This window comes from Athene noctua, chromosome 1, assembly GCF_965140245.1.
Source record: "Athene noctua chromosome 1, bAthNoc1.hap1.1, whole genome shotgun sequence".
Lineage (NCBI taxonomy): Eukaryota > Metazoa > Chordata > Aves > Strigiformes > Strigidae > Athene > Athene noctua.
The window spans coordinates 173,860,376-173,880,895 of NC_134037.1; the positions used below are offsets into that span (position 1 = coordinate 173,860,376).

Below are 20,520 nucleotides of genomic sequence, written 5' to 3' on the forward strand. Positions count from 1 at the left end.
GACCTTCAGATCAAACCTGAATTACAACGGTGCTCCTTTTTCTTGTTTTACTTGTGTCTTCCTGCTTTTTCCTGAATATGAAGGGACTTGAGAAAGTGTAATTTCTAATCCAGTCTTTGAAACCGAATACATCACTGAAAAGCAGAACACAGCACTGCAGGTATTTGATCCATATATCTGAGCAAGCTAAAGCATGTGCCTGTGATACTTAAAGAAGGTGCTCTGTTGTTTAACATGCATCAGTGTATTCTAACGTCTCATGTAAAAAACATTAATGAAAATGTGTCTGAAAGATAATGTGCAAGAATAAACTGACAGCTTACATCAATTTATTTATGGTATTTTAATACCAAGTTAATGCATTTCTCAAGTAAGAATTTATAAATCTGGTAATTTATAGAAAAAAATAAATCACAGCTTCACAGAAAGCTAACTTTCCATAGTTTGTCCCCTCCCCCCAACACACAGTTTACAATATATTTCAACTATGTTGGTAGAAAGTTAACAGTGGTGTGAAATTCTTAAAAAATATTTGCAACAGCAATTGAAAATAATTATTTTTACTCAGTGAAAAAGTAACAGGAATTGTGTTTCCCAGTAAAAGATAAATCAGAAAAGCAGCAAAAATTCCCTCTCCTACTTCCTATGTGCTACCCTTCCCTCCCACCACATACATCTTTGGCAAAGGCAACACTTCAACATTAATCGTTCCCAGGTTCAGTGCTTCAGTGTTTTTGGCAATAAATCTTACTCAGAAGTCCAGTGCTTGAGGTGTGTGCTGCCCTTGCCCTGTGTGCTCCAAAGGCGGCTGTTACTTTGTTCCCTGGGGTAAGGTGGGATCAGCAACAGCTCCAAGTGAAGGTAAAGAGTATGAGGATTTTCCTACAGGTTAGTGTTCATTTTTCACTCTCTGTTCACTGCTCCAGTACAAACTGGAAAACCCAGAAATTTTAGTTGTCACACCTCACATTTCAGTATATACAGGAGATACGGGATTTGAATGATGCTGTTGTATTTTAACCTGTGCACAAAAATCCCTTCTGTTGAATTTATACATGCAACCACAGGACGAAAAATGTTCCTTCTCTAACTTATTAACTAAAAGTCACATTTTCAAAGGTCATTGCACTTGATAATAAAAAGGCAATTAATACGCAAGATATTAAATACAGACCTGAAATTCTGTGCAATCCGTTGCTTCAGACACACATATTTAACATCTTTTTAAAAACTTAATCAGTCTAACAAAGAAAATCAAACTTTGTTAGAGACTATTTTTTTAAAACCAAAAATCTTTAAGAATAAACACACACACAAAATGCTCCCTTTAACTCCTAGTGCATTTAAACACATCTTTTAAATTCTCCATGTTGTTCCCACATTTAACCTCACTATCATTCTATACTGATCTACTACACAAGAACATATTTTCTCTACTTAACCAGTAAGGCTGGCATTTGTCATGCTGTTGGTACAAACAGGAAAGCTGATCATATTGCTGCCTCACTCCTTTACCTGTGGAGGACAAAAGGTTTCAAAGTGGACGCAACTCAGTTGTCACGCATGTTGCCTGTGAATTCCAGTGGCCTGTCTCGGGTGCCAAGTGCTTACTCTTCCAAGCCAGGGTTTTGGATTTTCCCAGCATGTTTTGCATCAACTTGCTGTTAAAACTATGGACATGGAAACTGAAAGGGAGATTTTGGTCCCTGAGATATACTAAATGCTTAAATTGAAGCGGACCCTCCTTAAGGAAAACTAAGTTAGCTTCAACTTTTGAAAGTTTAACAAATAGTCACTAAAATATCCTTAAGCAGAATGACAGAATATATGAAGAATTGGTCAACAAAAGTGCACTGTACAGAGCAGTTTAAGAGTTAGCAGTTGCTGAGGAGCAAGAAGTTGCCCTGTCAATAGCATGCTGTATCAAATTTATCTTTCCAAACTAACACAAAAGCACAAAACCATGAAACATAGCCTTAAACAAAACACCCATCTCTCTTACCCCTATCTCTTTAAAGGTACAGCCATAGGACTTAGTGTCTTAAATACTTATAATGGGCAAACTGACTGTATAGGCCAGAAGCCAAATCAAACTTTTTCACTTTGTAACTGATCATTTCAACAGTACTTTGTGGACCATTGCCAAACACTGGCAATGTGAGCTACTGACAATACATTCTGAGATAGTGCCTAAAAGGTTTGTACCACTGGAGGTGTTTCAGACCAGTAGCCCCTACAATAAAATATCTTTGACAACCACAGACATACGAAAGGTAATTCACAGCAGCTGGAAGAACTGTAAGATGCTTACAAAGTTCTGTAGTGCACCATTAACCTTCTGCAGTGTGTTGTATAAAGTACCAGACCCTGAAAAGGATAGCTAAACATTTGACATTACCTCAGAAGTTGCACAGCTTTTTATATCAACTTTCTCAAACAAAGCTAGGGCTTGTGAAGTTTTAGAGGATGATGTGAGATACTCCATGCAAAGGCCTGCAGTGCAGTTGGAGTTGATGGGGAAGGGAGCAGAGTAATGAAGGGCTGAAGACTTAAGTTTCAGTGTACCATTGGGAGGTTACTCAGAGACTGGCAACAGATGGATTCATGAATGGATTTAGTCACACAAGTAGTATAATCACATTGGTGGTGGAATCTCTTCAGGCAAAACAAAACAATCAGCTGCATCCAGAGAGTCCACTAAGTAGTCTCATCTACCAGTACCTTAAATAAGAAAGAATGTGCATTAGCAACACTGAATTTACTCTAAAACTTTAATAACACTCTATAACAGAGCTGAGCTGTAAGAGGAATTCAGTATAACCAGCAACACCAGATAAGCCAGCACTTCAGTGTGTGGGATCTGCATACAGTAGGAGAAGAGACCACACTATTAAGATGGGTAAATTTTTAACAAGTAGAAGAACTGAAGGAAGATACTCTAAGCTTATTTTTTGCTGAATGTGATCTCAGCTTTCAGAAATTTGGGTAATATTGCAACTAACTTGCAGAACCGCATAGTGATCCCTAGATGTAAATTAGCATGCAATTTGGCAGTAACTATCACAACACAAGAAACTAAAAAGGACAAATAGAATCTCAGAAAAAACTCCTGAAGAGTATTTAAGCTGGAGGAATATCGTATTACCACCAGCACTGACACTTTTTTTTGTGAGAATAAAGTCAAAGAACTTTATACCCCAGATGTCACATAAGATCCTGTATATAACCAATCACCACTTGTACCTTAGAGGTGCGAATTTAAGCATGCAAAGGCATTCCTTTAAATTTGAATCTAATAAAATATAGTACCACTTTCAGTTAACTCCCCCCAAAAATTACAGCTACAGCATATGTTGAAATCTCTCAGATGTCCACTTCCCAAACTAGTGTAAAAATCAGAATCTTAGCCTAAGAACTCCAGTTGCTACATACAACTTGGTTCAATAGTGAAATAGAACAAAATATTGGCCCTTTTTCCCCTGGAAAAGAAGAATGAAGATCATAAAATAAGGTACAAATAATTGACCTGATTTGATGAAATTTTGAAATGATACGATGAAATACAGCATTGCCCTTCAGTCAGGTGCTGCATGAAAAGGCAGTTAGTTCAGCAGTTCTGTAAATTTTTTTTGCCATGTTAGTGTTCTCTGCCACAGCAGATTTTTCCTTCGCCTTTTAGTAGTTGTAAAATCATGGCCCTGCCCTACAGAGACATATTCAACAACAGCACTGTTGCTATGCAAGACTTACTGCTGTTTCAGCACATGAAGGATGAATTCAATTCTCAGTAGATTCAAGCCTCGAACCAACTATACTGATGACTGTGATGGAGTTCCAGTGTTTCATTAAAAGATAAAATGTAATGAATTAATGAAGTTCCTGTACTGAATTAGAAGGAAAGTCTCGTCAGCTAGTTGCAACTTTTAAAAGCAAAAGGATATTTACCAGAGTAAATGTCTAAAGGGGAAGCAGCCCTGCTCCAATCAGCAACACAGTCTCTATACATCATGGTCTATCCTAACACACAGCTGAGCAAGACTACAACCTGTACGTATCATTACTGATGCTATTCCTATTTAGACATCATAATTTTAAAAACAAGTAAAAGCTGGAAATTTCTTGCAACTTCTCCTGTGTCCAGGCTTATACCGTGTAAATAATATACCACTATAGTGGTACATAGAGTAATTATATTGATATATATAGTAACTCTATATACAGTATGTGTAATATATATAACTTTATCAATAGTTACTGTTATCTGAAAACAAGGATGACAATGGGTTCTGAAGGCCAGAGTGAGTTGAGTATGTTTTCCACTTGTGAGTCAGAAAGGAACTGACAAGCTTAGAGAAGGGAGAAAAAAAACGTATCTTTTTTTAATGAGTTCCAGCAGTGCAAGTTTAGATATTTACATGTAGGTTACTGATTAGTTATTTTTAAAAAGCAATAAACATCCAGAATTTAAGTTGCTTATCTGCCCACTTAACATTGATCTTTATATAATTTTAGGTATCCTCCATGTGATGAAGAACCTGACCTGGAATGAGTATTTAAGTTGATTAGTTCAGCTTGTTAAAAATTTACCCACTTATTCACAGCTGGTTTTATTTTATTTTTCATAATCAAGATTGTCCTTATTCACAGATACATTCCAGAGTTAGTAAATCACTATCAATCCATTTGTTCGGTTTGATTTTTGACTAGCATTTGCTTAGTTTGATTTTAACTCTCCTACAAGCTCAGACAGTCTCTTCCATGCAAGGAAAATTAAAACTGAAGAGTTAATTCAGGCTGAATGAGTAGAAACAAAATACAAACACAATATCACAGGAGCATGCTAGAGTCCTCAATTGTCTATTTAATTAACACCCCCCTGCCCATCCCGCCAAAAGCAAAACAAAGAAAGAAAACCCCCTCCCAAAAAGCTTAATAAGCAGCAACAATGGCTATACTGTAAAATATTTTCTCTGGAATGAAATTATGAAACACAACAACAAAGAACGAATGACATCACCATATAAACTTATTTTTCTTACCATAGGAATATCTTAATGAAATGTCTTACTTCTGGTATAAGTAACTAACACCATCATCCATATTAAGAACTTACTTTTAAAATAAAACATATATTAATAGGTTGAAGATGCATCTTCATTGCATATGCACACAGTCCCTTTCCCTCATTTCACAAATAGGCCTTTTAGAGTCTCTTCTGTTTACACAAAATGAATTCACTTATCCATCAAGAGCAAAGTATAAAAAGAATATTCTATAGATTTAGTTGATGAAGATTTCTAACCATACAAATAGTTCCAAGGGGACCAGAAAAATGAAAGGGGTGCATGAAGCCTTTCAGGGACAAGAAAAGTCTTTGCTTTATTTAAACAAGATCCTCAAAATAATTTTAAATGTTGAGAAGAAATACAGGATAAAGGATGGAACCTTATTCTAACTGCAGTGCACACCGTTATGCAGAACTGCTAGGCTGTTCCAACATATATGCCTTTTATAAACTGTGTACAGTCTGTATAGCTAGACAAAGGGAAGGGAGACTTCAAGGTTTCATGTGCACCTAACAGCTATGAATTTCATGGCACATGAGGATGAATTCGAGACGGCATTAACTTGGTTCCCTCAGGTACCATATACCTAATTCACACCCTCAAACCCTCGTGTGCATGAACAACAAAAAGCATCAGTCATTTTTGCTAAAAATAAACAGATGAAATACAAAAACCCCCAACATACAAACTAGTGTAGACAGATTTTAAAGTGATCTAGTTCAAATAGTAACTAACCTGAGACGTACTTTGCTCCGATTAACATTATCATGCTACTCATAATAAAAAAACCCAAAGGCAGACTACAGAAGATACTAGTGTCACCTGATGTCATCCAGAGGAGGGTGTTTCCAGTCAAGCAAATCAAAAGAAAAATATATATATAAATTGCAATAAATGTGTTAAAAATCATACGAACAGCAAAAAGTAACAAATGTAGTTACATCTGGAGAAAAACTAAAAAGGATTATGCATAACCCCCATAACAGTTCAAATCAGGCTCTCAGTATAAGAGCTCAAATCCAAATTGCACTGTTAGTACTATCTAGGTTGAGCCCATTTCTAGTATTCTTCAATCTTAAATGCTCCTGGCAGGCAGAAGACAAAGTTTCAAAGCAAGAACAAAGGAAAATAACATTTCTCCCCCTGGTGTTAAACATAATCACTGAGGGTAAGGTTTGATAAACGTATCTGTTTTCACATGAGCTGAAGAACAAGATCTAGTTTTATTTTCTGCAAGGCAGAATTTTCTATCCTTCAAAAGGAAATAAAGATATATAAGATACACATCAAGCACTTGGGATTTTAGGATGCATAACAGAGAGTTTAGATATAAGACTACTAAATCATAACAGACAACACTGAAGTGAATCTTGTTACTTATGCTAAGTTTCCTATTTCCCTTCCAAGTAGCCTTGACAGAATTCTTTGTATAACCATGGTGTTAAATAAAATACTGAAACCAACATATGGGATGGTAAAAGGAAAATTTTAGCTTTAACTTTCAAGAATAAAGAGACTTTATGCAGCTTGAGGGCTGCAACTGTGGATTGTAGGGGGAGTTTACATTTTGAGGATTCTTTACTTAACACTTTTCATTCTAATAGTTTTTCCAGCAAATGGAAAATGAAATGAAGATAAAGCCCGTTATTGATGTGTTCTATGATAATTCAGGGCTAAAAACCTATCCAGAAATAATGCTGAAATATAAATTCAAATTACAGATCATAGAAGACTGCAGGTTTTATTTAATTCAAACCTGACAGATGGAAAAGCCCTCTACTTCAAATGAAAGACCTTGTTCAGTCCCTCAAAAGTGTTTCCATATTCTTTTTGTGTGAACAATAGGTCTATGCAATTCTTCACTTCATGATAACTTCTTGGTCTTAGCCCTCATGGGTCAAACAGATTTTGATGTGGCTACCAATCGCTCCTCCATATACAGCAAATAATAAAGGCAAGATATAGGAAGAAAAAATCACAAGATGAAACTTTTTTCCCTTGCAACACGACATTATAGTGTGAGAAAGTTTATTAAATCCCTGCACTGAGAATTGTGCTGTATCTCTTCTTCTAGGTAAGATTTTTTTCTTTTGTAAATCAATGCCACTCTGCAAAACCTGCAGTTAGTCTCGATTTTCATGTCCTCTGTTTTTAGAGCCTTACAAGATATTGCTTGTGCCCTCCTTTCAAGATGAAGACCTATCTATTTTCCTGCTTTGTTTCCACAGTGGTTATAAGTAATAATTTTTAAATCATTGGAATAGTCCAGAGATGGTATGAACAGAAAAGGTCACCAAACTCAAGATTAACTACCTAGGCTAACTGGCTAATTAGTAATACTTGACCTGCATTAATTTCTGTTTTACCATTTGAAGGAGCTTCAGATGTCTCCCAGCCCATAGATTTCATCACAGCTTTCTTCCATCTGGCATAGCGAAATTCACTTTCTGAAATTGAGAAATCAGCAAACAGAAAAGCCTCTCAATGCATATGAATACAACTACAAGTATTTAAGAAGCAAAGACTGACTACGATATTAGCTTTCTACTTTTGCCCAGTATAGTTTGCACAGACAAGTATTATAAAATGCTGTTTTGACTACAAAAAAACCCCCCACAAACCCAAACAAAACAACCCCAAACCCTACAGTTATGTACAGTAAGGAGAAATAAACCTTAAAACCAATTTTCTGCATGTTTGCCAATAAGATTAACGAGTAGAACAAAAATGAAGCAATTGCTATTCATGTAGAAGCCCTTCAGTGTTGAAAATACTGCCCTGAAGTAGGGATTACAGCAGTTACAATCAAAATGGTAAGACAAAAATCTGTAATTTAAAAGACAAAAATGCATTTGTCTTGCATATGGATTAATTATGTCAAGTTTGTGCTTTCCATCTCTAGAAGTACTTAAGAACTGATGAAAAAGAGCTAAAAACCAATGATCAGTGTATTCATCTTAAAGCCAAAGCAAGTCTCACATAAGTCTGTCCTTTCTACAACTGTGAAAACTTACAAATGCACAAGAGCTTTAGGAGTCATCTTTCTCAGTGAAAACCTTTCAAGATTTCTTTGATTTTATTTGCTATAAATCAAAAGCTACTAACTGCAATGCCTAGTGCCAAGCTTCTTTTAAAAAGGAGAAAGAAAAAAAACCCCAACACATTCCCCTGTGGACTTAACACTGTTTTAACCATTTTCCAATCTTACTAGTCAATAAACGGACAAGTGAAATGCACTTTTCTCTAAACCAAACACTACAAAGATGACCTTCAACATTTGTGAGGATATTCATATATAGCTGGTTTTATATCAGTATGTTAGACTGCAACAAAGAAAAACCCTGATCTGTCGGACACAAAATATTTTTTGCATTTTCTTAGATATACGAAAGGGTTTTACCCTCTGGGTTGATCTGTGGTTCAAATCGTTCACATGTCACTGCTGTCAAATCTCCAGGATTCAGACTCCAAATTCCAACTCCTTCTGCAGCTCCTGCTGCCATAGCAGCTCCTAGAGCTGTTGTTTCTGGCATTGATGGCTTTACTGAAGTAAATCACAGAAAAGACCATGATGATTTTTAATGAAAGTCACCTTGATGACATCAGAACTAAATATTTACATATATATCTAGAATGACATATATTTTCTACAACTGCTATATGCTTCCTTTAAGTTTTCCAACTGCAAACCACACTTTACTGCCATTCACATGGTTATGAGGCTAATTTCACCTATGAGTCATCCAAGTCTTTGAAATATCTCAGATCACTATTTCCTTCAGGACGAATCATGCAATTGCCCATTTTCATACCATGTGCAGAGCTGCTGATCCCAACCATCCATTTCCTTAGTGTACTCCTGTTAATAATATACAAAATTTTTGTCTTCTCCCTCCCTCCTCAAAGCAGTGATCACTGGCTAAGTTATCAGTCTTGTTCCCATGCTCTAGATAGTGTTATTAAAAGCATTTATATTTAGAAAAGGCATCTTAAAAGAGGCTACACACTTGTACTTACTAGATGGTTTGCCTTCCACAAATGCTGTACAAGACCATCACGACCCCAAGATGTCAATGGGAAATCTGTTCCATTAACTCTAGAACTGCCTGCTTCTCTGCTTCAGGCAGAGGATCCTTTAAAATCTGATTTTATTGATCATATCCTTTCATCTGCTAATTATGTACCTGCACTGATTGTATGACCCTTGTGTCTTACGTATTATCAAAGGCAAGCTATAACATCTCTCGAGTTAAAAACTTTCCAGTGAAGTGTCTCACATTTATGAATAAGAGACAACACAGTGCTTTTTCTAAATGATTTTCTAGAAGCAGCATATTTGGCAAGATTATTACATTTATGCAGCAAATATCAGTCTTCAGTATAGATGAAGGTGCATAATAACCTGATGATACTCAGTGACACACTGCATCCTTAAGAATGTTAATGTATAGCTTACAATACTCAGCAACTTGGGATCTGCTACAGGTGTTCAGAAAGATGCACCCTTTTCACTGACACTGAAATGTTCCAGGTTTCAATTGAGGTATCTAAAGAGCCTTAGTGCCTTAGTGTATTGAAACACATCCTTAAAAAGCTAAAACTCCTTTTTATTATTCTAGGGGGCTTCTGTGAAAGAAGTGTTATATGTTCATTTCTAAAATACTGTTGGATCAGAGTAATGGTATTGCAAACTTTCATTTGCTTCAAAGAAGAACAATCCCATTTGGGCTTGTATTTTATTTCGTGTTATGCATGCCAAGAAAACTGGATGCAAGATTCCCACTTTTGTTGTAATGTTTATTCCCTTCTTCATTGCTGCTGTGGGAGGAAACAGAATGAACAATGTTTTTTTTATTGGGTCTTCTTTTACACTGTAAATGAAATCAAAGGCTTGTGCAGGCAAAGGGGACAGAAAATAGGGTATTTGCTGTTTGCTGAAATGCTAGAACAAACATTAGCAGTGCAGGTGCAAAGTTCTGATTTATCTCCGAGCAAGATTCTCAGGGCCAACACATTGTAAGACAGTGTTAAGTTAACCAACTTAAAATTGTTAGATGTTTGGAAGTTGATATAACAACTTTAAAGTTCAATACCATCATAGTCCTGTAATATTTCAACACAAGAAATAAGTGATTCTTATGAAAGCAAATCTCAAAACTGGATGCAAGATCTAAAAACTTTTTCTGAATAAAACCCCAACATTCTCAAGCAGTAGGAAAAGACCAGCAGCAACAAAGCAAGCCATACAATTTGCCCTCACAAACCAATACTGTTTTCAGCTTTAAAAAGAAAATAGAAGTTACAATTTCACCTTACCTACTGGAATACAAAGAATGTCTGATTGGAGTTGCATGAGGACTTTGTTATTGGTCATTCCTCCGTCTACTTGTAACTGATTTAGTGGTATCCCACAGTCCTTGTTCATGGCATCTAAAATCTTGAGTAACATATGTTGTGATTTAATTGCAGAGAAATCCATATCCTCTGAGTGTAAAATACTGGTAATTCAGCATTTGCTAAAGAGTGTTAAGTAGGTAATTCCCCTCCCCTATAGATCAAGGAGGCAAAACAGAGGTACTGACAATACAGTTTTGTTTAATATACAGCAAATGCACTCTTTATTACAGAGATCCTAGTGTAGGAGATGTTTTTCCTTTGATGCTCTATAGCTAGCCTATATGTTGCTTATATGGTCTGAGAAGAATTTTGAAGAAGAGCTGATGACAACTACATTTATCAAAGCTAACAAAGGAAGAAGTAATATTAAATAGAGTCCTTTAGCTGATTATAGTTTGTCTAGATAATTTCTCTAATTTGATGCATTAAAGAATTGAAAAATTAAAACATTTGAACTGGCAATCTGGAAGACTCTTCAGCAGGAACTGCTGAACATTGAACGGTTTTGAAAAAGCAGCCTATTGAAATATTTTGAATTAGTTGTTGAAAATTGAGAATTTTACATTACACAAGATAGACTGCAAAAATAAACTGTTAGTGTAATGTTTTATAAAACTATGTTTCCTTCTTCTGGGCATGGGATAACTGAAAAAAGTGAAAAGTGTTGAAGTGTTTAAAAGGGATAAATAATTAACTAAGAGTGGAGTACTTAATTCACTGATACCTATTGATACACTTTTTAGAGGATTTTCTGAAAATGTAAGACAAACCTTAGCTACTGGTAACACCACAGAATTCTCCTACAAGCACCTACTAAATGCAGAATAATGATTTCTAGGGTTTTGTAAAAGCAGTCAATTAAATGTCTCATTGATATTTTATAAGGTTAGTGCATAATTTCTGTTGACAAAGTTAGGCATTAACTAGTGCAGAATGATTTCCTCTTTGCTGTTTTTCAATTTATTTGAATAAAAAAAGGTGTGCTTTTCTCAGCTTTAAATGAGAAAATAACATAGACCACAAAAAAAGTATAAAACAGCATTCTGTGCTGTTCTGTAGTTCACAAAGTACCCAGTTACACAATCCTTACTGGGAAAAGTCAACATGCTTTTTAAAAAAGAAAAAAAAAAATAGTATGTTTCTAAGGTGGTAAAAACTATATAGAGATGAGTTGTCTAGTAGATTCTACCTGTTCCGAGACAGTGAGTCAGCACAGTCTCTTACAAGAAAATCTTTAAAGGAACTAAAAGAAATGCCACAGGATAAATAATGGTTAAAAATGAGAAGGTAATAGTAAAGGGCCAGTTTTGATGGTGGGAGCATCTGTCCATGGGCTTGCACTGTTCAATACAGTAATAACCTGGAAAAGAGGATTCATAGCACAGCAGCAAAGTTTGCTGGCAGTACTAAATGAGTACTGCTCCCACCACTTAGTTCCCCCACAGGTATCATTTTGCATTTGTCTATGCTGGTTTCACCTGCTCCTTTTTACCATTCAAAATTTCAGCACAGTGCCTCAATCTCAGTACATACTGTTGGAGGCTCTGGCTTTGTTTACCACTGTGCAAGAGCATGTTGGATCATGCTATGCGCTCAAGTAGGGAGTAAAAAAATGAAAAGTATGCTAGAAATCTGGAAGGGGTGAAGGACCAAAGCAAATTGTGATATGCTGCTGCTCCCACTTTTGTACTGAGGTTGGATGAAGAGCAAGGTATCCAAGTATGTAGGGTTTGTCTAATGACAGCACTGTACACCCTTAGAACTGAACAATTACTTATTTTTCCATTATGCTCTCTGGAAGAAGAAAACATTACAAGTGTCATCTGCACAAGGAAGGAGCTCTTTGGATAACAAAGAACAGAGACTTAGGACTGAATGGCATAATAAGTAAAAACTCCAACGAACGTGAAATTTGAAAGGTTTCCTGAAGGACATAAAAGACTTCCATTTTAACTGGAATTAAAACAAAAGAACTTTGTTTCTGATGAGACAGAACTAACAATATATCTCTGAAAAATGTACATATATTTTATCCGTGTCATGAGGACTTAATCTGTTAAGCATGTCCAGAGAGTGGATCAGGCACTCCTGTCATTGTGAAAAAAGCACAATGAGAAAGTATTACATCAGTTCAAACAGTTAACTTCACCCTCACTCAGTCTGAGAGCTCTATTCCTCTCTCTCCTGCTCCCAGCCACATGCCCTGTCTCTTGTTCTGACATTTGCTACACTCTGCGAGGCAGCTGAGGTCATTAATTCAGTGGAAAAATAGCCCAGCAAAAAGAGGGATAATTTTCTGCTGGAAAGTTCGTTGAGTTGTCACATGAGGGGGAATGGATGAGAGGAGGCACAAGGAAAGAGAGGAGCAGACAACAAACTAGACTATCAGTTCAGTTCCCTGTAACTTTACCTTGACTTCTAGTACCAGAATTAGAGATATATGCTACTTCCAAGCTTCTTCACAACTTTGAGGACTCAGAGGCTGTTAGCACAGCTTCAAAAGCAGATGTCTGGGTGAAATTTCTGGCTGTCTTTTTCCACATGAGTACTTTTTACTCTATCACTACAGAAACAGCAAGCTGCTTTCCTCCTCTCACACAGTTTTAGCTGGGTGTTATTTTAAAACTCAGTATGTTTAAATAACAGCAGTTTAAAAACATGCAATCAAATTGGATTTTCATTTTCTCCCATATTTGTGTAGAACACAGGGAGTGTAAAATGATAGTACATGATGATGCATATAGTAATGCTCAGAAAATACTGGTATTGACCCCTTTGATTTGGTTGGATTTATGTCTTATGTGAGAATTTAGGTTTGCTGTTGCAGAATACCAGCTAAGGCAATACAAGGTGTAATGGGCAGGAAATGAATCCAGATTTCCCTTGGTATGTTTGCTGCTGTCTTGCTTTTAACTCTTTTTTGTTCTTGTGACTGGAAGCAAAACAAGCCACCTCCATCACAGCAGACAATATAAAATGTATTCTCCTACACAAACGCAACTTTTTAGTTATGGCACGGGCCTCGTCATTTGAATGTTTCTTTTTTCTCTCTCTCAAAATATTCACAAAATACGTTCCCCTTATTTTAAGTGCTGATAAAAAGTAGCATTAGAATTCCAAAATAATGTACCACCCAACCACATCACTGTAGCTAAACCCTCAGGAACCATTTTTCAACATTAGTGCCACGTAAAGAGAACAGCAGCATCCAAGTACAGTATAAAGCATATGATTAATCTTCAGTAAATCTTTTCAATCCTCTCTCTTCCTGAAGAGCTACAATCCCTGTTATCATATTAAATTACAATGAATTTAGGACCCGATTTGCCTTTACCTCTCGTGTTTGAAAGCAGACAGCTTCTAGTGCAGCAAAGGCAATGTGTTTTTTATTTGTAAACTGAGTAAGGCCACAGATAATACTGTTGAAGAGAAAAAGAAAACCCAGTTAGGACATATTTCTTTTTACCAGACATACACTGTTACTTCAGAGCAAGGCCATCTAATTCAAAGCTCATGCAGTTCTATTGTATGAGGACTGCTTTTTAATATTGAAAGGCTTGTTTCTATTTCATCTAAACTGTCATCCCTGTTTTCCTGACAAACATGCTTTCAGTGTCCAGTCCATACAATTACCATACATTAAAAATTTTATTGCCTGTCTGCATGCAGATGGGTGTGTATTCACCCATACGCACATGAACACACACACACACCAAGTCTAGTCTTCCTTTAAGAAAAGGAAATGTATGACTGAGGCTGATTTTTCTTTTAAAAATAGTATCACCTATCACTAAAATCTTAATAGATTCTCTAGTGCTTTCAGTTCTTAAGGAAAAGTCTAGCTAGGTCAGTGCTGTGCTCTAAATGCCTAAAGCTGTTTTCAGCTCTTTCCAATCATTAGTTGCATCTGCACCTTCAAAGAGATTTTTGGATATGAAAATTATGCTACATCTAACCATGAGTAAGATGAATTCTGTCAATGTACTCAGAACTGCATAGCAAATAATCATATTTTTATTCTATTTCAACATCTAGGGAACAGTAGCATACTACACAGAAATGCTGCTGTATTTGGTGCTGGATACATGGAAGTTAAAAGATATTAAAGGACATTTTTACTTGTTGCCATTCCAAGATCAGCTTTTAACAGTTAAACAGTAAAGTACTGTGGTCTGAAAAACTGTAAAATCATCTAACTCAGATTTTTTTCTTCCTTAAGTACAAAAAGCATCTAAAGTCTAAAGATGCAAATACTCAAAACCTTATTATTTACTATTTCCTTCCTCACTTTAGGAAAGTTATTTTATAGTTAGTTTCTATGACTCCCATGGCATGTTGTGATTCCAGCAACAGCAGGCAAGCTCGCAATAGCAGAAAAGACAAGTAGAAGGTTATTGTTTGAACTAGTAGTTCTAACTAGTACCAGGTAGTTAAGTCTTAATAACCAGGAAAGAGGAGAAAAGAGTGTTCAATAAACTGGAAAGCAAGCTGGACACGAGGGGAAGGAGAGGGAGGAGAACTAGGGAGGAATTAAGTAGCCTGTATCATTTGAGATAGTGAATGCAGCAGCCATGAGAAATTGAGCTCAAAAAACCCAAGCTGCAGATCTTTCTGCTTCTGTTGCCTGACGGTTCACAGGTATGCAGACCTCCTCTTTCTCTTTAGTGAGATGAAAATCCTTTCAAAACCAGAAATGAATGAAGAAAAAAAGCTGGCCCCCTTAGTGGCAAGGATGATGGCACTATCTTGTACTTGTCTTCTAAAATGCACAACCCAGCCCAAATGTTTCCCCTGTCCCCCCGCTCCCTTTTTTCTGGAGGCGTGGCAGGGGAGGAGGGTGAGTAGAAGAGCTAGCTAAGCTTTCTTCTCCCTCTAGCAGTTGCTGTTTTGAACAGGTTAAATATAAAAGAGAAACACAGTAGTCGACTGAAGATACCACAGAGAATTATGTATTCAGACATATTAAAGGAACAGAAAGAACAATTTCACATACCTGGAAGGACAAGTGATAGTATCTGTAAAATCACTAAATCTACCTGCAAATGCAGTGTTTAGCCAGATCCTTACCCCCTTGCACTGGGTTCCCAGTATGGTGCATACAGTCCTGAAAATGCTGGCACAAAGTAGCAGCCATAAGAAGTCCCCGCTTCTGCGGCCAGTTTTTCTAATGCACACACACAAACAGACTTCACTTAGCTTCTCACAACTGTACTAACACTTAAATAAGACACTTAAAGGTGTTAGTACTTAAATGAGGAAAATATTCAGAATATGTTAGGTAACTACAAAAATAATCAACCCACATGCAGTTAGAAAATTCAACTAACTCTGGCACTCTGCTCCTCATTAACTAGTTGTCCATTTGCAACAGCATGAATGGAATATGGGGCATAGGGAGTTGCAGGAAATGTAAAATGAAAAATCAAAACCAAAAACCAAAATTGTTTACTCAATATTCTGATCTAGATTCTGTGAGGTTTTCAAAGGATGTCCTGTGGGTAAAGAATACAACCTTCAAAGCAGTCCAAAAAGTCACACTTCACTTGCATTTAAGTCAAGGCAAGCAAGTGAAATTGGATCAAGACCAAAGGGAGCTAAGAACTAAATTCCCATTAATTTCAAATGGATTTAGAGTTCTAAATTCTCAGTTTACATATATAATCACAAGGCCAGCTACAAGGAAATCTGAAGTTTCTTAATATCCAAGTAATAACTTTGAATATCTGAACTTCCAAATATTAAAATATTAGTAACTTTAAAAATTACATTAAAACATCTAGAACCGCAAAAGTAGTAACGCTAATGTGCCGCTCCTTCCTATAACAAGAAAGTATGTTACTTCTGCTTTTGTAAATTTCTTCTGTTTGCATTGATCAAAAGAGCATATCAATAAAGAAGTAGGAAATCTTGTTCCAAAAGTCTTTTTAAAATGGTACTTTCATACAAACTCCACTTAAAAAAGGAGTGAATGGAGACGGGTGGGCATGTTCAGGTAAACAGGAAGAGATGATGAAGTCCCACCATGACTTTAACAACACTGACAAGATTAAAGTTCTTGAAACACAAACTCTCCAAAGGCCTAGTCAAACTTGTGAAGCCAAGAGGTACTTTAGTGTTTCAACAGCTGGTTAATTCACGTGAGAGTAGTTTATATTCTTCTGTACGATCTGCGAAGCTTTCTTACAGAAAAACAGACTGACATTTCAAGTTTTTGCTTAATCTTTTAAGCTTTATGTAAAATAAGAATTCTAAATTTTTCTACCCTTGAATAAAAGATCAAATTATTAAAAATATGTAATGAATTGCTTTTTAATCCTAAATCTCATTAAATCAGTCACTTTCAAACTGTTACACTTGCATGCGTCCTACATTTTCTCCTTTTTCAAAGTCTGATATATTCCTAGTTTTCTATAATGTCACACACCAGCTTGTTCCAGTTCAGCTCAAGAAGAAAACATCAGCTACACAAATGCTAAAGGACTACCGTATTCTTAGCCAAAACAGATTACCATCGCCCACAATTCCTTTAAGAGGCAGCTTTGCAAACTGAGGCCCCTAACTCAATGAAGCCTTCTACCGAAGTTGTTGCATATGTTGGGCCTCATGTTCTCATGTTTATGACAGGAATGAATATGTAGGTTTAGGCTCAAATATGCTCTGGCTTCTGTAACAGAGACTTAAAATACTCTTGGCTCTGGAAAATTCAATATTGTATGAAATGGGAAAATACACTGTTAGTATAGTATCTTCCTGAATATCTGCTTGCTAGGGAAACTATTAAAAAGTAAAAGTTGCAATAGAACAAAGCTGACAAACGGTTTCAAAGACTGTATTGATATGCTGTATGAAATACATGTATCAATAAACAGTGATTTCATGGATGCAAAACAAATTATTCAAACACAGCAACATATATGCATCTTCCAGCTCTTCTTTACTTGAATATTTTGAGCCTTCATTCAACATTAGCAACATTAAGACACTGGAAAAGAAAACTTAAAAAACTAAACAGCTCCAAATTGTGAATACTCACCAACTTCCTGTGCAGTCTTAACGATACCGAGATTGTCCCTCAGCCAACGGACAACAGCACCAGCTATTGCAACAGATCCCTGAAGGAAACAAAATCACTGCAACATTAGGAGACAACAATTGGTAGCTTTGTGTTCCTTTTTACAAGACTGGAGAGGAAGGGTATCTGCGGTCTCCAACTGCAAGCTTACAGTCACAGCTTAAAGCACTCTCAAGAATGCTCACAACCAAACCACAAGTTTCTTGGCAGCTGGAGACTGCTATGTAAAAATGGCAACCTGTTACATAGCTCCATGTAGAAATATTGCATGATTTTTGCCATAGAGGGGGGTTACCATGACATTTCCTAAGCAGTCTTCTTGTCACTCAAATTCAGGTCTTCTGAATATACAGTTATAAGGTCCAGTAGCCTCAGCCTTTTTTTTTCTGACAAATGAAGTTTTTTATGCTTGATTTAAAAAAACAAGACTGAAGATGTCTAGAGTCTAAATACAAATGGCCAAACTGACAGAAAATTTAGGCACTTGCATTTGCCAGCAAAATTGCTCTGCTGCCTCAGCAAACAACCCAGAATGGCCCCATCATATCATAGATGAATGGCATGGCTCCCATTTCACTCCAAAGTCCAAATGGACTTCTCTCAGAGACAGTCTCAAGTCTACTAGACTAAGCTTCAAGTAAAATGGGAGCAGCACTATATTTTCATTCAAAGCCATTGCTAGAAGCATCAGGAGTGTTTTCCAACCAGCTAGCTATACAGTTAGAAGATAGGGGTTTGATTAAAAGAAAAGGCTGAATTCACATTTTTTGCCTCTCTGGAAAGTGTCTTAACCAGCAGATTGTAGATAATTCTAGCATGGATACAGGAGAAAAGACACTTAATATCTTCTGTTGAAGCCATTCATTTAGACAATATCATTAAAGCCTTGGAGATGAGGAAGAAGCAAAAAATACACATGCATGTGTTTCAGCATGCAGAATTACAAATCACTCTCAACACAGTTCCAGTTCTTGCTTTTTTAAGAACATGGGTTAAAAATAAATCAAACCTTTCACAAGCTCACACAAAACAAAAATCCCAAAGTTTGCCAGAACATGGCAATTGCAAGATCAACTTCCCTTAGGAACAAGGAAATGAACACAGCCTCCCACATTCTAACAGAGTACTGTAAGCCACAAACTATTCTCCCAGTGAAGAAAACCTTGTGTGTTGTCTTTGTCTGTTTCACATGAAAAACATAGGCTCTGTACAAAAGCTCAATAGCAGCAGAGAATTCAATATACATGTTTTGAGAATAACTACTAGATCAAGCCCACTAAGCAACATCGATGGAATCATTCTATTATTCCCGATGAAGCTTTGGTGCCAAATAGGTGCTCAGCTGATCTGTGCTTCAGAAACAGAGCTTTACAACAATGAACCCTGAATTTGAAGTCAAATTCAGTTTTCTACAGAATCTGGATGCCCTCAGAGTTGTGTGAAAACTGAGGAACCAAATTCTGGAAGCAGACACCTAAGTCTTAGTAGGTAAAAAAAGCTCAGTTGTTAGAGAATTCTTGTCCCAGAGATTTCATTCAGATTTTTTAAAAGTTAGAAGTAAAATCCATTAGAATGAAATAAAAAAGACATTTTATTATGAGAGGATAACTGAAACATTAGCACTTTTTTCCCTCTTTTTAAAACCCAATTTTAGTATAAAAAATTTTGGTTTTTTTATTTATAACATTTATTAAAGATCTGAAAGACTATGTACCAGAAAAAATGTTTTAGCCATCATGCCCTGAAAATATAAATGATGCAATGTAGACATATTTTTATTAGCTTACATGATATAGATTGGAGATAGGGATAACGAAAACCACACATGAACCTTGAGGCACACAAGGTATAACACAAAACTATTTTGATTTCCATGCAACTGAAGATAACATAATACCAGAAAACAAGTAAACAAGAACATGTATCACTACAAAGAGGAAGGAATTACTGGACTCACCTCTAGTGCATAACAAACAGGTTTGTCTCTGCCCAGTTTGTAAGCTATGGTGGTTAGAAGACCATGCTGAGAAAACACAGACTAAATGGGGAAAGGAAAGAAAAGGTAAAGCATGAACAGAGGCAGAAAATGTTTAAATAAAAATAGTCAAATGATAATAAACAAGAGTCAAAACCTTCATTGAAAAAAAAAAAATGGAAAATTTAAGCAAAGTAAATTATCAGTCACTCTAAAAAAACACCTAAGATAGAACCCTTACATCACTGGTGTTAATTCTTTTTTCCACAAGCTGCCTCAGATCTTTCCAGCCTTCTTACAGCAAAGAATTGGGGTTCTTTAGAAGACGATGTGAATAAGAAGGAAGCCAAAGCTTTGCATTACTTATTCAACTACAACTACAAAGAAACAATGGGACAAAACAAAAGGAAGAAATAAAATAGCCCAAACAAGAAAAAAAGCATGTGGTTAAGTGACAACACTCAGCACTTCTGGGTGAGGTTAAGAAACATACAAGGACAGAGCAAGAAACTTGCTATGAAAAGTTATTTTTGGAAACTTAAGGAGCTAGGAAATGGAGTCTTACTGAAACACCTTGAACAAATTATTACTTTCTGTTCTTTCAGATTTCAGTATGTGGTTTTCCTTATCTCTAGCACAATAATTGTTTTAAATTTACATTATTATATAAATATGGATAATAAGTTTAAGAAAAGCTAATATATAGTTGTACTCAAGAACTTATAAAGATTGTTTAAAAAAAGGGAACAATTGAAAAATGCAACTGACCTTCTGACCTGTATTGCACAGCAAGAAACATCCTGTTCCATACCTAGCATGAAAGCAAAGGAAAGTTAAAACCAGGGTGTTTAAAGGATAACCTGTTACTGCAGTTCATGAATCCATGATTCCCCTGTGGAGAATCAAGACACCACTTTTTGCCCCTTGAAAGTTATGTTACCATTAACTGATGATAAAACTATCCTCAAAAAGTTGATTTAAATGTAGCCTGCAGTTGAAAAATCCAGTCC

At 36.2% G+C, this 20,520-nt stretch overlaps 1 protein-coding gene across 4 annotated transcripts in view; it reads right to left on the bottom strand.

Moving 5' to 3' along the window:
• Positions 1 to 299: 299 nt before the first annotated feature.
• The window catches only part of GK (glycerol kinase), a 37,335-nt gene continuing 17,114 nt past the window's right edge, over positions 300 to 20,520 (bottom strand). The window contains exons 12-22 of one of the 4 annotated variants that reach the window (XM_074905590.1): positions 20,279 to 20,321; positions 19,493 to 19,573; positions 17,497 to 17,575; positions 15,531 to 15,627; positions 13,798 to 13,882; positions 10,383 to 10,503; positions 8,467 to 8,610; positions 7,433 to 7,513; positions 5,802 to 5,888; positions 3,751 to 3,821; positions 300 to 2,721 (exon numbers count right to left, since the gene is read on the bottom strand). In XM_074905590.1, coding sequence (XP_074761691.1) covers positions 3,778 to 3,821; positions 5,802 to 5,888; positions 7,433 to 7,513; positions 8,467 to 8,610; positions 10,383 to 10,503; positions 13,798 to 13,882; positions 15,531 to 15,627; positions 17,497 to 17,575; positions 19,493 to 19,573; positions 20,279 to 20,321 — 862 coding nt within the window. In that variant the 3' untranslated portion in view covers positions 300 to 2,721; positions 3,751 to 3,777. Of the gene's footprint in view, positions 2,722 to 3,750; positions 3,822 to 5,796; positions 5,889 to 7,432; positions 7,514 to 8,466; positions 8,611 to 10,382; positions 10,504 to 13,797; positions 13,883 to 15,530; positions 15,628 to 17,496; positions 17,576 to 19,492; positions 19,574 to 20,278; positions 20,322 to 20,520 lie in introns of those variants that run through there. The other 3 variants (XM_074905599.1, XM_074905616.1, XM_074905607.1) reach the window with 3 other exon arrangements.